Raw genomic sequence first — 21,786 nt, 5'->3', positions numbered from 1 at the left:
CAACGTAGCCATTCCTTTTTCCACCCATGTATTTAGCTGGACTTCCATCCATTACCAGTTAGAGAGGTGTGAATCGTGACCCTTAAAGTCATGGCTTCTTAGAAAAATGTAACTGATTTCTCCTTTTCATTTTGAGGATTTTACTGCTCACCCCAAAATGAGAGCGAATGAAGGCCATACTGCAGCTCCGCCCTCCAGAGCCCTGACAGACACTGCTACAGGACTGGGATATTCCTCCCCAGTAAGCCTGTAGCAGCCTCAAATCCTCTGCCACATGGCCCCCCAACAGCCACTGCTAACTCATCAGTTTGCTACGGCAGGAGAAATGCCATATGGCACCTTCCCTGCTCCACCTGGAGACAGAAGGGGATCCTGAGCCCTCTGAAGCTCTAGCTCCCCAAAGTGACGAAGGCATCAACTAAGACAGGTATGGGAATCTTCTTACACTTCTCATCTTTTGGTTCTCATGCTGTCACCCTTCACAGAACCAATCGAAGTTTTTCAAAATGATTCATGATAAACTCAATATTCTTTAAAAATTTTGATGCTGTGACAGTGCAAACAGCATTCATTTTATTGCTCGACTTCGCATGGGCACATACATAGTTAATTTTTAAAAACCATTTATACAGATGTTATTGATAAAGCTCATGTAACAACTGAGTGAAAATACAAAGAATATCAAAGCTAAAACACTCTGTAATAAATACAAATACAATGAAAATGATAAAACTTTGTTTTTAAAGTCAGTTTGAGAGAAGGAAGAATATTACATTAAGTGAACTATACATCTAGAAACAAAACAACTCAGCATTTGGTACAATCATCATCCTAACATAAGAACGTTAAATACCACAAACGGCGCCCACTGAATGGGTGCTGCAGCTTAAAAACAGAAGCAGAAGGAGCTGCTCTATCAAACTATAAAGGTGGCCAGAACAGTCTCTAACTCCCATCAATGCGATCAGTTCAATGCACCAGAAGCTCGAAGCAGACTTAGTGTTGTAAAATAAAGCAAGTTACATTGTATTTAAAAGAAAGGAACTCGTGCTCTGGGCTGTAAATACAAGGGGGGAAATGACTTGGTGAAAATAAAACCCATTCAGGGCAACAAACTATGTGCAAAACAAAATGTACACTATACACAGCACTATTTAAAAACTCTTTACACCAAGAAATAAGACCTTTGAAATAAAACTCATCTCTGTACTGCATATGAGCTCTACAAAGTAACCACTGTTCATAATTAAGCATCCATGATGGAAAGGCAATGTATGGAAACGTGACATCACATATCTGAAATAACACAACTTGAGGAAGGATTAAAGAAACCCAGTTAAGAGGGACATGGTGGAAATAAATATTCACATTAAACATGAGGTGCAAGTCCAAGGTCCAACGACACATTGGGGGATTTTATTTGCTTAGCACCTATTTGGAAGTAATCAGGTAACATACTTTTGAAAATGAAATCTAAATCATGTTTTTATAAATTATGTTGGTGATACTACAGACTATTAGGGTAATTTGTTTCTTTTAAAGCTCTAGTAAGTCATTATTATAGTTAAAAAGGCACTCAAAAAGCAATGGTATTTGCCTGCCTGATATTGTACAGTATGGTAGTAGCATTTCATTATTACCGCATCCATCAGTTACAATTTCTCTAAAGAATTCATGTACTTACTTTTTACTGAAAGATTGTAAGAGTAGGCACAATTACACTGTACTAGTGCTTTAATATAAAAGAGAGATGGACCTGCAACAGGTAAGGGACTATTGTGAAAGCTGAAAACTCCTGATAATCAAATAGTATACAAACCTTTTCTGTACATTTCAAGATGTCCTTCGGTACTAAGAATGCAGTAAGAAAACACGAAGAGTTTGGGAAGAAAAGGGTCAGCAGAAGCGTGTTACTACTGCACAGTTATGACTAGCTTGCATGTAGCAGTCAAATTTGGCTGAATGAAGTGAATTTAAATACTTAGAAACTACGTAAGTAGTTCTCAACTTGAAAGCAGCAAAATTTCCACTTCTTTTATCCCCTGCCCCGCCCCTGATAGCTTTCTTGGAATTCTAACCTATAAAGGAGAAAAACTGGAGCTGCTCTGGGTGGGAGGGTGGGGGCGGGGAGTTACAGGAGCCTGCTGAAATACCAACCAGGCCCTTCCTCTCCCTCTCACGTCCTTCCTCTCAAAACACTACTTCTGAGGCACCTCTGAGGAACCCCTAGGCTCCAAGAACAGACTGAAAAACCAGTCCGTCATATGAAAGAACACAAAGGCTCTATTCGCTTCATAATTAAACTGCAAAATTTTAACAAGCCTATATCATCAAAATTTGCTATTCTTGATTTCACATCAGTGTAAAAAGAAAGAATAGAACAGATGTCTGAAGGCTAAATTTAAAAATCTTCCCATGATTTGATTTTTCCAATCCCTCACTCCAGAATTTTGGTTGTCTAATGGATCATGCAACATGCCACACACATTAAAAGCTAAATCTGGATATTTCAGAATCAGATGCTGATCTCCAACATCAAGAGAACTGAGATTTCCTTACTTTCAAAATGCACTCTTCGGTTTTAAAGTAATTTATACCATAGAGTTAAATTCACTATTTCTTTAGTAATCACCTCCCCTGCCCCACCACCCTCACTTCATTTTGTTACGCAAAAGCAGGGTTTACTAAGTTTACTAAATAATCTTCAGAGCAAATTTTTTCCTTTTTTATAGTTTTGGCTGATTAAAATATCCTGAGCATCTAAACAAAGATTCAGGATGATCTGCCTGTTAGAAATTTACACTGTAATGAGAATATAAGTTAGATGTACTTGTTATTGGAGACTTTGGTTTACAGAAAGAGTATATATATTAAAGATAAGCTGACCCAGCAAAAGAACAAAAATCCCATCCCATCCACATGAACTGAGAAGCTATAAAAATGCAAGATTCCCATTTAAGATGAAAACTAAATCCAAAATCCTGGTCATACTAATTCAAGATAAAAAATTAGGATTTTTTTTTTTTTTAAGTCTTTTAAAAACAGGGAGCCCCTGAATCTTATTGTAGCAAATAAGCTACTAAGTTTAGACTAAATAGTTCATTAGGAATTTGACAACCAAAATAATATAGCTGTATTCCAGGAAATTTGTGCTTGAAAAATATAAAAAAGACTCAGTTAGGCAAGGTTGAAACGTATAATGCTTTTAAAATATAATGCTTTGCTATAGAAAAATGTAATATGTAAATTTTTTAAAGATAATGATTCTTTTAGCCAATTGTTTAGAAAGGTAGAATAATTCAAAATAATTTTATTTTATTTTTTTACAAAGAGCAAGTACAGGAGCTGTTCAAAATCATGTATTCAATCAAAATGAAATGTGACTTGTACCGACTGCTGAAGTTGTCTTGATGTTTGAGAGACTTGAAATCTGTGAAGCGGTTTGAACAGATTACCTTTTATAAAAATAGTAGTCTTTAAGTGTAGAATACTGCCTAACTCTGGAAATGTAGGAAAAGTCAGCATTCTTTAGGTTCAAGATATTAATTTTAAATAGCAGCTGAATGTGGCCTCATGGCAAAGCATAAAGACCTCTTATTTTCCTTGAAAAGGAATTTCAAAATTGTCCTTTCCCCTCACAGTGTCCTAAAATTTTTTTAAAGGGGGGGCATTTTCCTGTATTTCAGCATTCTTTGAAACTCTGCTGAAAGGAGGCCGTCCCGGGTATAAACAGAGTCCTGGGTAAATCCTTGAAGTCTGTCATTCCACAGCAAATCCACATGTTTCTTCAATGGCTGTTAGCAGCTTTTCATATAACTTTTCATAGCTTTCATAGGGCGGAATGTCTATTCGATTGAAGCTGTAAATGAGCAAATCAGATTTTACACAGTTCATCTGAAATAAATAAACCAGCCTGGCAAGTCTATATTGATACAGCCACATCACTTCGTGTTACGCAGACAATTAAAAGAAAGAGGTTATATTTCTCTAAAGTAGAGATTACCACTTTCAGGTTTTCCTACCAATTTTGGAATAATCTTAAGTCATTTAAAGAGTTGCTTATCATTCCTTTTAAAGGTCCATGTAGTAGCAATAACAATAAATGAAGTGTCACCTGTTTGAAACTAAGACCTATGCAAATGGAATAAGACAGAAAAAAGCTACAAAAATAACTTACCACGTGTGGGCTTTTGGCAGGTTGTTGGTGCAGGCATCAATCTGGTGGATGGTGAAGAGTCGTGGGCCTGCAGCACCTGCAAAAGAAGCAAATGTGGGTCGGATCACGGCAGGTATCTGCATCAGTCTCCCGAACCTCAGAATATAACTGGTACATAAACCACAGGGTCTAGCGATAGAGAAATATGACGACTTCACATGAGCTGCCCCCAAAATTCTCTTCCCCAGAAAAGAATCTGGGTTTGATAGCTGGAACTGACCTTGGAGAGGGATGAATTCTTTAAACGTGCTAGCATTTCCATTTGAGAAAAAGTTCAGGATTCAAACACTTTCCTAAATTCCATCTTCTACAGAAAATCAGTGTCCAAAAATTATGAGAAAAGTAAGTGGATAAATCCAAGATTATATACCTACGCACATTCAAAAAGATGACTTCCTAAATGTAAATTAAGGTTTCATGCCTCAAACTTGGCTGAGAGCAAAAGATCAGCAGTCCACAGAGTAAATCTCAGTTAATATAAGACAGCCCATACGAACATACAAAACGCTTTCTGCACCTGGGTAATCTGATAATGATGAATTTCCCAGGCTGGGAATATGAGCACAACTCAAAGTGTGCTTTCCCCATGGACTTGCGACATATGTGCAGTGAGCCACACTGTTGGATTATGTACCAGTCTTGCTTTGCATACCCGCAGTCACCACCAGCAGCGGCAGCTTTAAAAATAAAGAGCTTCACAGGGAAAGGAAGCAACTGCCACCCAGTGGAGCAACACGTTCATTAGCATATTACCAACTCGTCCAAACATTAAACAGCTAGTCCGCAGATAATAATTCTTTAAAATGGAACAGGGTTGTAAATAAAAAGTCTGATGCCATGCAATAATTACCATGCTCTGACCAAACAAATGGCTTCCACGACTCATGCTGCCTCTTTCTTTAAGAGGATAAAGAAGTAGAGGGGTGAGACATCCCAAGGGGGTAAAGGCTTTGCCAGGGTGAGGCGTGAAGGTGGAGGCAGACAGAGCCCCGCACAGGAATGTGCGGCAGAATTTAGAAGCAAGGCGACCAGAAGAGGAAAGGCAGAGCATCACCACATACGGTCTCTAACGTGCAGCACTCACTACAATCACAGAGAACCCCAGCAGAAAAGGCTCTTGGCGGGGACAAAGGAAAGGAAGAAGAAGGGTGCAAGATTGTGAGCATTACAGATAAGAAAAGGGTGAAAAGAGAATCTCTTTATAAGCACGTGGTTTGCAAACCATATAAATCGGGTACTGACCCCCTCCCCCAATCACCTGATGCCACATGGTCTGTCCCTCTGGCTTTCTTACCTTGTAAAGCTTTGAAGCCCTGCAGAGGCACTCTAGACGAGCCGGTCACAAACTGAAGCAACCGTGCTCGGCGCTCCTCATCAAAAAACTCCACAGCTTTCCAGAACCACTTGACAACATTGCTGTCTGGTGTACAGTGTTTTAACCGGGTGTTCACCTTCCAGTCGTTAACATCTATCTTTCCAAGTCCACAAATAATGAGCTGTTAAAATATTGCACAAACTATGAGCCCGTGGAAACCCAAGTTAAGCCAAAAGTTCCTTGAAATACAACTTAGATTTGCAGTGCTGGCTCTCGTATGATGGTTCCTAATCAAGAGTACACATCAGAATCGTCTTAAAAGCTTTTCAAAAACGTACACACTGGGTCCTATGCGCGGAGATTTTAATCCTGTGTGTCTGCGGTGACAGTAAGAAGCTGTATTTTAAAAAGCTCATTTTCAGGTTCCCTACTCAGAGTGTGAGAACCACCACTATGAGGGACACAAGATGAAAGTTCTATAATTTCATAAAATCATACTTTTTTAAAATAAATAGAAACTAGACTCAAAGAGTAAATATATTTATATGCCTTCCTGAAGCCCTACACCGTATTATTCTGGTTTCAACACTTACTAGCTTTGGGATTCTGGGATTCACCTTCCTCGGCTAGCGCGTTCCTCTGCTGTAACACAGCAGTAACATCTATTTCACTACATCCTGTGAAAGCAACCGGTGGTGTACAGGACTCGAGAAACGCGTTGGATAAGTGATATAATCTGTTTGATCAACTTAAAATCTTATCAAAATACGAAATACATGCATACACCGATACAGAGGTCTGCCTTGTATCCTGATGCAGGGTCAGTACACACGAACTGTATCAAAATCACCTCGATACTAATACTAATCTGAGTGTAAAACATAACTTGCAAATACTACGTTTTATAATCCTAGCAGCCCAGTATAACACTAAAATTACATACTTTTTAATAAAAAGTTTAATTTCATCAGCACTAGAAACTATGTAATAAACCCCGACTATATTGAATAAAATCTCCAATGAAGCTTCTATAGCATTCTGAAAAGATTACTGAATGGCAGCCACACTGAAGAGGGAAGTGGTTATCCAAATCGGATTAGAGAAGTATTTATAACACAAAAGATAACTCCTAAATTCTTTTCTTCAGAGGAGTGGTAATTATAAGGCCGAATTCCTCATTTATGTATGAACAGATGAAAATGCATTACATTTCAACTTTACTGCCATTCCCGCTATGTTCTTGTCCTCGTGACTACTTCCTTCAGACCAGGTCACTACGGAATAGTTCAGCCACAAAAGGAACAGGGATGGCACTGAGTCAAACCAATCCTTTTAGACGGTTTGCTAACAGGTCTGTTAACAGACTTTGTTAGAAAGGACACTGAAATAAATAAAATCATGTAAACATCAAATATTTATGCTCTCCCTAGCTACTAGTTAAACTCAGGACCTCTGGTAGAATAAAACCTTTGTTTTGCAAAGTAGCTTGGTGGAAATTCAGATGTATTTGTTAAAGGTCTTAATTATAAAACCAGAACTAAGGTGCTTTAAGGACCAGTTTTAAAAGAAAATTAAAAAAAAAAAAAACAACTTTACTGTTTATTACAGCTACTGTTAATAATGAATGTTTCCAAAGAGACGAAGTATGTTTAGATATAGTTTATCCTAAGTATTTTAATTATTTCCTCTATGTTCTACCAAATGCTTTCATTCAAAGTGTAAATTGATTGAGTCTAGGCTTTTATTCCAAATAAATTTCAATGTGGTGGAGAGCAAGGAATCAAAACGTATTTAACTAAATCAATAACCACTTAATTACAGAATAGAAAACAATACTGGAAGAAGGTACACGTAAGACATGAAATATGTTGAAAATAAGAAAGGATACAGGGAAAAATAAAATGTTCACAATATGAGAGATTGTTCCTATAGGTAATGACAGCACCACAAAAGGATCTCTGTGAGAAGTAAAATGCAGAAATTCCAAAGTAGGAACGACTTCTCCTGTGAATAAGAATTCTCACGGTATTGCACCACAAAATACCAGAAATACAACTTTCCTCTAAAAGCACCAGAAATACAACTTTCCTCTAAAACTGAGTAACAGAAAATTCCTAACCTTTCCCTGTTACTTAGGTGACGTCGGGACATTGGTACACTGACCTCTAACTCCTTCTCATCAAACGTCTTCAGGAGATGCTGCGGAATCACTTCGTTGAATCCCTTCTGCAGAGCCAGGAACTGCGCTTCAATACCGCGTAGAAACCTCCAGTTCACATACAGCCTGGAAACATCAGGCAGGGAGGGGTTTCACGTGATCAGATGTGTTCGGATTTGGTGATTATTATGAACTTCTTCTTTGGTGACAATGTACTTTACAAGCATCTAGCAAAACAGCTCGAACAGCCACTGGGACACAGTCTGGCGCCCAGTTGTCACTGTTGGCTGGGTTTCTGGGTTATCCCCAGGTGATCAGAGGCTTCTCACCTTCCCCATGGCCTCTCTCCCCCTAGCAAGACAACCAGACTTCTGATGGGGTGGCCAGTTTCCCAGAGCACAAGAGCAGACACTGTCAGATCTTTTCAAGGCCTAAGCCTGGAAATGACCGATGTCACTTCTGCTGTATTCTTTTGGTTAAAGCGAGTCACATGCCAACCCAGGTTCTGTTTGGAGGAGGGCCTGTACAAAGGCGCAGATACCAGGACACTGTGTGGGCACGTGCAGCAAAGCCACCACGGCTAGCTACACAGTCCCAGCTGACGCCACACAGAGGAGCGGTGTGCCGTCCCTGCTGTTCTCTGTCCAAATGCCTGACCCACAGAATTGTGAGAAATAATAAATGGAGGTTGTTTTTAAGTCACTAAATTCTGCAGAAGCCTATTTTATAGCAATAAGTAACACCACCTAAATTCTTAAGTGTTTTTCCATACTGCGCTTCTAGAACATCGGAACAATTCTCAGGATTGAGAGCATGGAAGTGTTTACCTGACATATTCCTTTTTATTTTCTTCGGTAACAGGGATACTCTTGCCATTTGGTTTAAGTTCATGCTGAATAATTTCCCCATAAGCATTATGTTCGACACAGAATGTATGGTCCAAAACACCTGTAATATCATTCTCACTAGAAAGGAAAGAGAGGGCAGGATACTTAACTGGAAAATCTAAAACGCAGATCTTACAGATGTATTAAATTGGTAAGACAGATAAAACTAAAGTAGCTTTTAAAGTAATAACATTCACTAACTTTTAGAAATTTGAAATATACAGGAAAACAGTAGAAAGAAAAAGTCTTAGATGGTCCTATAATCACTAAATATTTTCTCTGCATTTTTAAAATTTTAAAGAAGTACATCCATTTTGAAACAGTATCTTTTTTAAAAACTCAGATTCTAACTATAATAAACATACAAGACTCAATACGTACAGTATCCACACTAAACTGTTATGAAGATCTGGATCAACTAACTCCATGTCATCCAAAGTAATTGACTTCCCCAGCAACTGTTTATAAAAAGGCAATGTGAAACCACCATCAATATAATGTCCATGAAACACAGCCATTCCCATTATTCGTCCAACAAAGTGGAAATATGATAAGTGTTCCTGAAATTGAAAAGACTTCATGTAAATACTCGAGTTAGATACTATCCAGGGAATTTTTAATAAAAATTAAATATTTAAGCAACATTCATCTTTTTGTAATAAGTATCAAGTGATACTCTAATCTGCAACTATTTAGATGGAATAGGCTATCATATCAAAGCTCAGTAATCATTAGGGAAAGTTTCTATTAGGAATGCTCAAGTTTCTGTACGTTGCTATAAAATATCAAACCAGAGTCAATGTCTCCCTCAAAGGGTTGAGTCAGTTTGTAAAATATATCTTTAGAAATTAAGTCCAGAGGACAGTCCCCCTGCAGCTTCACCAAACCACTAATGGATCCTTCCTGTTCTCCACCTCTCCTCTCTCATCCTGCTGAGCCCTTTACAATCCTGGCTCTGTCATGGAAAGCAGCTTTCAATGCTAAACCTCCCTATTTCCTTGACCTAGCCAGAAACTGAACTTCAAAACATCATATGTTTAAAGGCACAAATTTCATATCTAACTTGGACTTCAGTCCTGATTCTGCCAGTTACTAGCTATGCATACTTGGGCAAATTACCTATGGGACTAATTTTCCCCCATAGGTCTAATTTTCCACATCTGGAAAAATGAGGGTAATAATAGTACCTAAAAAGGATCTCTGCGCGGAGTAAAATGAGATGATGAAGCCCATGGTACCCAAACAGAACCATCGCCTAAAAATCTTCCCTTTATAAAATCTTCCCTGCGATGAATGACATTCCTACCATGTTTGGATATATTTGGTCTTTCATGATAAATTGTTTTGTTAGTTGGATATCTGTATTTTAAACTTCTTTTACTTTTCTATTTCATAAATAATCTTTAATCCTCCCTTTTTATCTTAAAAAGTTTTTGTATCTTTAAAAAGTAATACATGTTAACTACAAAATATTTAAAAAATACAGACATGCAAAAAAAATCACCTGTAATCTAATACCCAGAGATAACTAACATATTATAGTGCAGGTCCTTTCAATGCATATAATATATATATATACATGCCAAAATTTTATACTATTTTGTAATCTTCTTTTCACTTAATATATCACAAACACCATCTTGACATGCATTAACTATTATCTCACAATGTCATTTTAGTAGCTATATAATATGCCCTTGTATGGAAGGATAATAGAAATAATATAAAAACAAATTAGTAACAGCTGCTAATTTTTGTTGAGTGCTTAATAATATATAATAAAATATAGCACTGTCCTAAATACTTGATGTGCACGGTCCGACTGAATTGTCACAACCATTCTGAGATATAAACTATATTTATTTTATTATTAGCAATGATAAAATTGATGCTTAAGTTAATGAATTTGTCCAAGGTCCCAAAGCTATGAAGTAGTGGGACCCAGATATGATCTCATGTCTTTCTAATTCCAGAATCTATGTTCTTAACCATTAATGTCATTCTGCTTCATGTCATACTTTAATCAATCCTCTTCCTAATAGACAATGCTGTTTCAAACTGAGGCTACTATAAACAATAACACAGTAAACATCTTTGTGCCCAAACTGTTGAACACATCCATAATTGTTTACTTAAGAAAACTTTCTAAAAGAGGAATTGCTAAGTCCAAGGATGTGACTAGAACAAGCACAATAATCCTAAATCATAAACTACACTGACATTTAAAGATGAAGAGTATTGTAGGTCACAAGTTAATACACGTCATTATAACCACCAATCATACCGGGTTAACTGCAGAATCAGGATTGATCTGCAGTGTATAGATATCATCTCTTGAATACTGGAAGAGGCCATAGTATGGATTCAACATCTCATGTGACAAGAGATATAACCACTCCCTAGAAAAGAAGGTATGACAAAGGAATTGTTTGTTAATGAATACGCATATTTTAAGATATGCTATTAATCATTTTAGCAAAGAATTTTTTAAATAAAAGAAAATAAAGCGCTAACTGGTTACATAAGATCACACTGGAAAAATCTACCATGCCCCAAAAACAAATGAAAATTCTTATTTTGTTATTACGCAGTCTCTTCTTGCTCATTTTGGGCAATTTTATGACATATTAGCACCAGAGAGTGTATAAAGTTATTACCCAGAAGTACCAACTACTAATTAGATGCTGCAGCCCAGTGGTCTGTTTTTAATCACTAAATAAATTGTGGTCCATGATAAAGATAAAAAGAATGAAAGAATGTGGTTTTATTTCAAAACATCCATGTGATCTATATTATCCTGGTTCACTCGTATCACAGCAGATTTACGGTAGTTAATATAGATACATATAACAATATTAATTTACTCTCACTTTTGGACAAGGTGTGTTTTGTTGCTGGTATTGTTTTAGTAAGGAAATGTCATTATCCATTTCATCATCATCTTGGTGTAAACCCTAAAATATACCATGATAAAAATATAAGTGGTCAGAGATTACAACGCATTTGGTGTATCTGGGGTATGTTCCAACCACTTCTTGGTTTCGAGTGTACATCAACATTTTTATTTATTTATTTACTTATTTAAATTTTAATTTTTTTTTTAGGCAAGGCAACCCTTGGTTGACCTCACAGATTGCAAGGATCTTGTCAGCTTACAATTCCTTATTTTTTATTTTTTATGCCTACAGCACCTGGTAATATTTTTAAAACTTCATAATGAGTAGTACCATCGCCTTAAACTTTATTAAATCCTTTATACTTTTCAAAGGATAAAAGATAACTTGTTATTCATCTTGACAAAAGTGAAATATAATCACTAGTCTAGGACTTAATGAGACGTAGTTCTAGTCTACTTTCTTGTCATTCCTCAGCTAGGAACAGTATTTATACATGTTATAGATTAAATAAACTGGATAATATATTTTTAGGAAATGAATTAAACACATTGGATAAGATATTTTTAGGAAATGCAATGAAATACTATTAAAATAGTTAAAGGAAAATGTTTCAAAGCTCTATAATGTGGTAGAGTCTAATTCAAATCACTACCATTTATGTAATACTTGAAAAACTTCAGAGATTAAAACTCCAAAGATTAAAAATAAGTGAGGTCTCCATATTAAGTAATTTTTCCAATACACATAATACTCACCTGACATGTCTTGTATGCTTTTTATGCATATATGTGTTTTTTTTTAAAGAAAATCCAAATTTTTTTCTTTCACTAAGTATTTAGAACACACATCAAAGCAGAATCTAAGTACTTTTGGGTTCTACTATGGAATAAAGATCAGAAAAAGCAGTTCACTGCCACATCCCACTTAGTCTGCCCAAATCCTAGGAGCAGTAAGGTTAAGAAAGAAATAAAAAACTGATTACTTATTTGGCCTATACACATAATTATAGCGTTTAGATTCCATCAGTTTTCCCAACAAGGATTCAAAATTTAGTTATGAATAAATTATAAAAATTCTACAGAAACCATCGAATCCTAAGTATAGTACACAAGTGATCAATTCTAAAACTCCAAACTAAAGAAACTATCCATTTGTAAGTAAAAAAATTACAAAATGAAAATTAAGTCTACAGGTGAAAACAAGTAATGCTAAGAAACAATTATAAATTGTATGAGTATACAATTTCATTAAGGCTGGATTCAGGTTAGAGGAAGTGGAATTATCATGATGGTCCTTAGAATGTTTCACTACAGAGCTATAATGTTTCTGCTACATTTATAGAAAGTGAATTTTCACACGTGTGAATATAACATAAGGACTATTTATGATATATACACACATACACTCCTTATTAACAAGGTTAAAAAGCACAGCAATGGAAGCAAAGGTTAACAACTTTCAGTTTAGAATATACATCATTAAAGTCTCAAGATTGTTCCTGACAATGTATAGCAGAGTCCGGAATAACATGTACTGAAAGAGAAAGATAAAAAAACACAAGGCCTGCAGGTGCGACCAAGAGTCCCTGCAGGGCTGCAGCAGTTTTCAGAGGAAGTCTCCCTAAGCTATATGATCCCCTGGGGAGTCCTCAGATACTCTTCCGCAGCAGTACTAGCCCAACCTCATTGTGACTGTATCTGTTAGGACAGCTTCTTATTGTAAACATCAGGCGATATTATACAAGAAAATAAATATCAATGAGAAGATTACACCACAGGAAATATCTTAAATTTATAAATATAAGAATCCATATGTCGTTTCCTAACAAACAAGTCTTTACCTGGCAACCCCTCCATAGTCAAGACCTTCTTCTCCACGAAATTTTATCATTAGTCGCTTCCAGAGATCTTTTGGTCTCATTTTCATGACCTGTCGATATGATTCCTGAAAAGTTTTTTAACATACTATAATTACTAGGTGCTTTTAACCTATTATTTAAACTCTCCCTCCCATTCCACCTACAAAACGTACATTTATTTAAATATAGTGAAATTCATTCAACAATCAAATCAGTAGATAAACTCTGTTTAAAACCTCCTGGAACTCCTAAAATCAAAATGAATATAGCTTGCTACTCCTAAAACCAATTCATTTGATAAATGTTATATTAAAAACCTACTAAATGCAAAACTCCATATTTAAGTTCTATGAACCATAGCAATAATTCCACTCACGTTAAAAACAGAATTTGATAGAGGTACCAAACTTTTTTAAGTTGCTTGACCTAATTCTAGGTCACAGGCACCAGTAGAAAATAAAGGTAAGAAAAAGAAAAGTTCCAAAAGAACATAAGTAATCATTAGTGTAGTCTTCATTAAACTGACAATGTTATATCATTTTAAAATACAAATGACCGACTACAAACAAGGTCAGAACTGTTCTGAAAGAAAAAAGGTTCGTCCTTTGGGAAAAGGATTATCAAGCCCCCAACATCTCTTGCCCAGGATTCCTCTAATGAGAGGAAAACCCTTGCCTCAAAACTCTGCCACTAATTATGTAAGAACTTTGAAGTTGATATTAGGGTTATAAAATCCAAAGATAAAAGAAAATACTAGAAAGAAAGATTTTTAAATAAATTCAGGAAGGAGTCTTCTAGTAATTAAACAAAACGATTTTTGGATTGAACCGTCCCTTACCTTCTGGAAGAAGTGGAAATTAAGAGATGGACAATACTTGTGGTCTTTTACAACTCATTAACAAGTAAGCATGTGCAACACAGACACCAAGCTGAACCAACTGAAATACCTCACGCTCTTCATCCCATTTTAATGTTTATCTTATACGTTAAATCTCCCTGATAATATTGCCTTTATTCTCCCCAATTAAAAAAGAAATGAGAACTCTCCCATTCTAAAGAGGTATGAGTCCCAAAAAGTATTCCTGCAGAGTAAAACACCAAAATTTAACTTTTCTCTATTTCAAAATAACACCTGTAGGTTTACCTCAAAAATCTCTTCCCTGGAAACCTCAATGCGGCAATGGCCAGCCTGAGGCTGTTGCTGGGAAAGTTCTTGCCGCAAAATTTTCAGTTTCTGAACCAGGTCTCGCTTGTACCGTGGGACTGTCAGACACTCTGTGTCATCAGGGCATAACGATACCACTTGCTGTTGCTGTTGGTCTTTCAATTGGTTCTGCCGACTAGAAATAAACAAAAATATTATTAAAGTATTTAAATTAAAAAGACTGCAATTATACATTTAAAATAGCATCATACTATAAAACAAGTCTAGCTATTAATTTCCAGGCCTTATTATATTCTTGGCTTATCATTTTGACAATAAACTACCTATTTAGAAATAAAGTTTATTTCTCAAAATCTATATGAATTTATGAAATTGGAAAAGAGTTTTATCCATAAAGCTTTGTACAGCTGCTGAGAAGAAAATTTCTCAAATACTGTTTCCATTTTTTTCTGCATAGTTTATCACCCATTTTAAAATTCAGGCCTATGCCAAGCCCTGTGCCTGTTATCTAAAGTCCGTCTCTCTCAAAGAGACAGTTTGAACTGGCAGCTTGGCAAGGACCCCTTCTATACACGCTACGGTCTAGGCCACACGAATGTGGGAGGTCACATGTGAGTCACTGGCACAGAGAAATGAGCACTTTACGAACAAATCGAAATGCTTTATAGAGTGACTATTTTTCTTTTTATTGTGGTAAAATATAAGATAAAATTTACCATTTTAACCATTTTTTAAGTACATAGTCAGTGGCATTAAGTTCATTCATATTGTGCTAAAGTGACTTCTAACTGCACATATATGGTATCACAAACACGTGAAAATAATCTCCCAAGAACGGCAGAAATACAATCATTTTTTAAAAAGCAAGGTGCCTAGAGATATTTTTATTATCCTAGCAAAAATATTATAAGTTGCATCTGAGAATTTTTTTAAAAGAACTTTATGATATAATAAACTAGTTAATTCCAACAAATTGTCAGGAAATTAAAAAGTCAGAAAATTCATTATTGATTTCTATGCAGACACTGAGTGATTCAGTTGGAGTTTAATTTTGCACACAACAGACAAGAGCACAATCTCCTAACCTAAAGGTAAAGAGCAAAGGTAGCTATGATAAAATAAACAAAAATAACTTTCAGTTCTCTGACAAATAACTCAACTTATTTTACACACAGTGGTTTTATGTAACATGCCAAATTTTATACCTAAAACATATAACTATCCAGAGACAATGTATCTTTGATAAAAATTACAAATCACTATTTACTACTCTTACAAACATTGTAATGCTGTTTTTATACACACACATATAAACAAAATCAAAACAGAATATTACATTAAAAAAACACTTCCGAAACAACTGCATTAATCTTATGAAAAAAAAGATGAACTTGGGTATAACTTACACCAAAAAAAATTTAACTCAAAATAAATCAGAGACCTCTATGTAAAACCTAAAGCCACAAAGCTTCTGAAACACGAAAGGAAAATTTTATGACTTGTGTTAGGCAAAGTTTTCTTAGATATGACACCAAACGCACAATCCGTTAAAAAAAATGGATAACTGAACTTCATCAAAATTTCAAAGAAAATTTCTTTTCCTTGAAAGGAAGGTCTTCAAAAGACATTTAAGAAAATTAAGAGACAAGTCACAGACTAGGAGAAAATCTTTCCAAAGCATATACCTGATACAGGACTTGTATTGCAAATATCTAAAGAACTCTCAAAACTTAGAAGTTAAAAAAAAAAAAAAAGCAATTGTTTTTAAAAAGGGGCAAAAAATTTCACTAAAGAAGATCTACAGATGGCAAAAAGCACATGAAAAGATATTTAACATCATCAGGCATGAGAGAAATGCAAATTTAAACTAAAAATGAGAAACCACCATTATATGTATTAGGTGTATTCTACCACACGTATTAGGACGTCTAAAATTAATAAGATTAACCATACCAAGTACTGGCAAGGGTATGGAGCAACTAAAACTCTCACGGACTGCTGGTGAGAATGTCAACTGATACAATCACTTCAAAAAACAACCTGGCAGTTTTTTAAAAAAGTTAAACACAAATCTATGATGCAGCTGTTCTACTTCTAGGTATTTATTTACCCAAGAGAAGTGAGACCATATGTCCATACAAAGACTTATACATAAATGTTCATAAGTTTTATTTGTCATAGTCAAAAACCGGAAACAACTCAAATGTCCATCAACAGGTAAATAGATAAATTGTGGAATACCACCCAGGAATGAAGTGAATCATACATGCAACAACAGAGATGAACCTCAAATGATTATGCTGGGTAAAAGAAACCAAACAGAGTATACACTGTATGAATACATTTATCTAAAACTCCAGAAAATGCAAACAGACGTATAGTGACAGAGAGCAGATAAGTAGTTAGCTAAAGATGGGGTGTGTTGTGGACTGAATTGTGTTGTTTGGTACCTGTGAATGTGACTTTAACTGGAAATAGAATCCTTGCAGATGTAATGAAGTTAAGATGAGGTCATAAAGAGGGAAATTTGGATCTAGCCAGGATAGAAGGTGTGGCATAATAAGAAATACACTTTGGTATACACTTGGTCACTGGTTCCCGATACAGAACTCTTAAAATCCCTAAAATTTCCTGGGTGACAGAGGTAACAGCAGTGTCTTTTGTTCTAATGTTTGGTCTTTGTCCTCACTTCCAGACACAGCACTCCTAAATCCCTTAGAATTTCCTGGTATATGTTTAAGAGCATTTTGTTTTCAAAGTGACTCCTGGTGGGCAGCTACATAGCTTCAGGATGATGGCTGGTCGCCAGAAAGACCAAGGCTTGAAAAGAAGCCTGGAATGTTCAGCCCCATCCCCACAATCTCTGGGGACAGGAAAGGAGTTGGAGGTTGAGTTAATAATTGCTCATGCCCACGTGATGACAGCTCCATAAAACAACGGTATTTCAGAGAGCAAAACGACGGTATTTCAGAGAGCTTCCAGGCTGGTGAACACATTGAGCTGCTGGGAGAGAGAAGCACCCAGAGAGGCATGGAAGCTCTGTGCGCCTTCGTCTCCATTCCTTGCCCTGTGTCGCCTTCATTTGGCTGTTCTTGAGTTGTAATAAACTGGTAATAGTACATAAAGTATCCTCTGGTTTGGTGGGCTATTCTAGCAAATTACTGGACCCAAGGAGAGGATCATGTGAGCACCCCGCCCCCACCCAATTTATGGCCAGTCAGTAAGAACTGGGACTTGCAATTTGCATCTGAAGTGGCGACAATCGTATAGGACTGGGTCCTTAACCTGAGGGCCCTGACAGTAACTGTAAGTATTGTCAGAACTGAAGTCAATCGTTGTACCCCACTAGGGTCTGGAGACTTGGAGAATTGGTAGATTTTAGGGAAAAACTCACATATTTGGTGTCATAAGTTTTATGGGTAGAAAGAGATCATACAAGTCCATGTGAAGACAAAGATTGGGATGATGTGTGTACAAACAAAGAAACGGCAAGGTTTCCAGCAACCACCAAAAGCTAGGTGAGAAGCAAGAAACAGATTCTCTTTCAGAGTCTCCAGAAGGAACTAACCCTTGATGACAGCTTGATTCTGAACTTGTGGCTTCCGGAACTGTGAGAGAATGAATTTCTGTTGTTCCAAACCACCCAGTGTGTGGTATTTTATATGGCAGACCTAAGAAACTAATACAGGTGAAAAGCCCCACAAGAAGGGGCCAGGAGGAAGAATTACAAAGAGGTACAAGAAAACTTTTGGGGGTGATGGATATGTTCACTATCTTCACTGTGGCAATGGTTTCACGGGTGTATAATATGTCAAAATATGAATTGTATACTCTAAATATGCACAGTTTACTTTATGTCAATTACATTTAAATTAAATCAATTAAAGCTGATTTAAAAAATAAAAACAAAAAAACACTAGGGTACCTCAAGCCCATTCAAAGACTGCACTAAAGACTATCTAAGTCCTGTAAATGGGAAAGAAGACTTAAAGCTAAAGGACAAAACTGACAGCAGAAAGTGCCCTGGGATGGATTCAGCTACCCAGGGGCTATTTTGGGGGCAAGGCGAGGGGCATCGACCTGTCTCTTCAGGTGTGCCAGGGTGCACCTCTGAATCATACCCTTTTCCTAACATTTCTAGACGGGTTCCTACTTAAACACAGTGGGATTAAAACACCCATTTATCAGACTAAAACCTGTCACACTCAGGTAAAACTTTCATCAACAAAAGTAATTTGTAACATAAGAGAGCAGATGTTCTATCACATTTATTACAAAAAGCATCATCAGTCTTCTCTTGTTCAGACTCGCACTTTAACACGTATTGTTTCAAAAACTTACTTTAAAACTAAATGCAAGTTAGCAGAGAGCCGAGGATCTGTAAACTGTGTTGTTCTGTTGTTATGGTCAACGAAATAAACTCTGCCTGTTGCCGTGTTACGGATCTCCCATCCAGGAGGCAATGGACCAAGCTCTTCACAATTGATGTTGCTAAGATCCCTGCAAAAACAAATATGAAATAAAAAATACCTCATTGCTGGGCCTGCTGAGCCAAGCAAGTGTAAATGACACAGAACAATTCCATGAAGTCTGAGAAAATGTATTGTTTCAGAAACTTGAGATATTCAGCTGGAATCTTTAATTCCCAATGGCTTAACAAACTTGCATATTCAAAACCCAATCCATAAATGGCTCAGAAACTTATCACATAGTCTACATTTTTAGAAAGTTTGTTCCTGGGCTTTAATGTAATACAGATTTTAAATTAATACGAAAGCAATCACAACATTTGCCAACATAAGCTATACTTCAATATTTATCTGACAAAATACTGTTTTATAAATGCCAGTGATATAAAGAATTAAATGTTTTCTAAAATTGCCCTTCAATTCTTTCCTTCTTTACATCATAAGATTTGTGTAAATAAAAGAACATTCTATGATTAAGTTCTTCAACAAAGCAAAACTGGAAATGTTATTGAAATCAGGATCCTGAAAATAATCGCCGTATATATTTTAAAGGATAACTTCTCCATTTTGAATTTTGAAATCTGTAAAGCTAGTGAATGAAGAATCTGTTTAAGATACCTAATATAATACTTTAAGGCTTATTGCTACAATAAGAAAAAAGCAAACAGAATGTGTGATACAATGGGCCAAAGGCCATTGTATCACACATTCTTAAAATATTATTACATAGAGACAAAGATTTATAGGACCTAAAAAATGAAATAAAAGCAGCATGTCTAAACTTATACTTTAATAGATAATTATAATAACTCACCAAAATCATGTTTTAAAAGTTAAACTAGAAAAAGATTTTTCTTGAAATAATCTATTCTTGGTCATAATGAAACACAAGGATGGGTGCAGATAAGCACCCATAGATTTGTTGAAATGGTAGTTTTGATTCTTGCTTGTAGGTGCTCCAAGATACTCTTCTGCTACAGAACAACTGAAGCTTGGAAAGAACACACTATTTAAGACACTGCTAGTCTCAAAAGCAGCAAGAGAAAAGGTTCCAAAAATCCTTCTCGAATTAAAAAAAAAAAAGTGAATGGAGCTGAAGCTGTTACCTGAGTGGCAAGCCGACAGAGGGACAGAGTTGCCATGGGTAGCTGTTAATTGGGAACAGCCTCAGGCCAGGAGCAAGGTTGGAAAAGGAAATCTGAAACTTCCCCACTATGCTAAGAACTCAAAGAGAAGATGAAGTGATTCCAGGAAAACATCCTAATTCCCCAATTTAGGTCCAGAGAACTCAAACCAGTTAGGCTCAAACTCACAAAGACCACCAAACACCTCAGAAAGGAAAGTCATGATGACCAAGTCAGCAGGAACAAACCCACAGAATTAGACCCCAGAGTACTGTCAGTGATCAAATAGAGAAAACAGCTATGATATGCAACAGTCAAAAAAAAGAAAACAGTTACAAAGGCAAAGTATCAATGAGAGATTAAGAATGAACAGACAGATTTTTTTTAATGGAATTTTCAGACATGAAAAGCAAATGCTGAAATCAAAGAATAATTCTTCTGATATAATACATGCAGATTTGACTTTATATCATTTTATTTAGAATTTTATAAATCTATAGTCATATGTAGGAGAGCTCTAAAGAACTGATCAAACGAGCAGAAAACTAGAAACAATTTTTATTTCCAATTGGGAGATAATGGAAGAAAAATGGGATGTTATACAGCCATAAAAAATAATACAGATCTGTATTTCAAGACTATGTAGTCAGTATGCAATATGATGAATAACAAGGCATTCATCATTGTTTTAAAGAGATATACAAAACTTGAAATGGGACTTCTCAGATAAATCTAACTTTATTGGATACCTTTAAATAAAGTTTAAATGTCTTAGTTACACTATTTTATAAATGTCTTTGAACAGTGATAATATTTTAATAGAATCTAACTTTATAGTCTGCTTTGATAAAAGATCCTCCATACACAAAGGCATATTTACTAAAGGATCCTCCAAATATAAAAGATATGATGATACATGATGATATAATTTTTAAGATAACAATTTGGAGCACAGAGACTAAAAAGAAAAATAGTCCAGAGCATAATTTCATAGTCATTATTCAATACTCGACATGAAGTATTCTTAAACCTTTATAGAAGCCACTTATTCATTAATGAAAAACTGACATGTTTCCTTAGGAGTTAGAACATATAACCAAACTCTCTCTCAATTTCAATTTCTGATACTATTCTTTCAATAGAAAACGCAAGATCCACTTTCTCACTATTGTAAATCATTTAGTTTCTAAAAACTCATTTTCTTCTATACATTTCTTTCAAATGATTTTAAATTATTTTATTAAAAAGCTCATCATTGACCTTCAATTGGATAAACAGAATCCAAAACAGTTTTCATAATTTATAACCAAAGACTCATTTCTAAAAGTTAGGCCCTTGAATTTTTTTCAGTGAGCTCATTAATAAAACAAAAATTTCCTCCCCACTACTTTTTAAAACTAACAGCTTATATTACCAAGACACAGAAATGGCAATCTTGATACAATAATTAATGATAACACATTTCTTTGGTTGCCATACTCAAGAGATTCTAATTAGCTCTATGACAAAGCAAAACATTTTTATTATAATAGCTTTATTTATAAATATAGAGAGTACCAAGCAATCCAAGATTAGCTAGTCACATCTGGTTTTGATTCAAATACATGATTCTCGACAAGTAGAACTCTGAGTATAAGCATTAGGCAGAGAACAATCTTCGGTAAATGCGCTCAACAATGTCTGTAGTTCAGATATAC

The 21,786-nt window shown here is 35.7% G+C and overlaps 1 protein-coding gene across 1 annotated transcript in view; it reads right to left on the bottom strand.

Annotated features, from left to right (window-relative positions):
- Positions 1–550: 550 nt before the first annotated feature.
- Positions 551–21,786, bottom strand: part of SMURF2 (SMAD specific E3 ubiquitin protein ligase 2) — a 93,705-nt gene continuing 72,469 nt past the window's right edge. Inside the window, exons 10-19 of the mRNA XM_039859882.1 lie at positions 18,838–18,996; positions 14,476–14,671; positions 13,314–13,417; positions 10,861–10,975; positions 8,958–9,136; positions 8,517–8,654; positions 7,695–7,815; positions 5,511–5,712; positions 4,178–4,253; positions 551–3,859 (exon numbers count right to left, since the gene is read on the bottom strand). Coding sequence (XP_039715816.1) covers positions 3,760–3,859; positions 4,178–4,253; positions 5,511–5,712; positions 7,695–7,815; positions 8,517–8,654; positions 8,958–9,136; positions 10,861–10,975; positions 13,314–13,417; positions 14,476–14,671; positions 18,838–18,996 — 1,390 coding nt within the window. The 3' untranslated portion in view covers positions 551–3,759. The remainder of the gene's footprint in view (positions 3,860–4,177; positions 4,254–5,510; positions 5,713–7,694; positions 7,816–8,516; positions 8,655–8,957; positions 9,137–10,860; positions 10,976–13,313; positions 13,418–14,475; positions 14,672–18,837; positions 18,997–21,786) is intronic.

The sequence above is a fragment of the Pteropus medius genome, unplaced genomic scaffold, assembly GCF_902729225.1.
Source record: "Pteropus medius unplaced genomic scaffold, Ma_sr-lr_union100, whole genome shotgun sequence".
NCBI classification, from domain to species: Eukaryota; Metazoa; Chordata; class Mammalia; order Chiroptera; family Pteropodidae; genus Pteropus; species Pteropus medius.
This window is presented reverse-complemented; position numbering and strand designations above follow the sequence as displayed.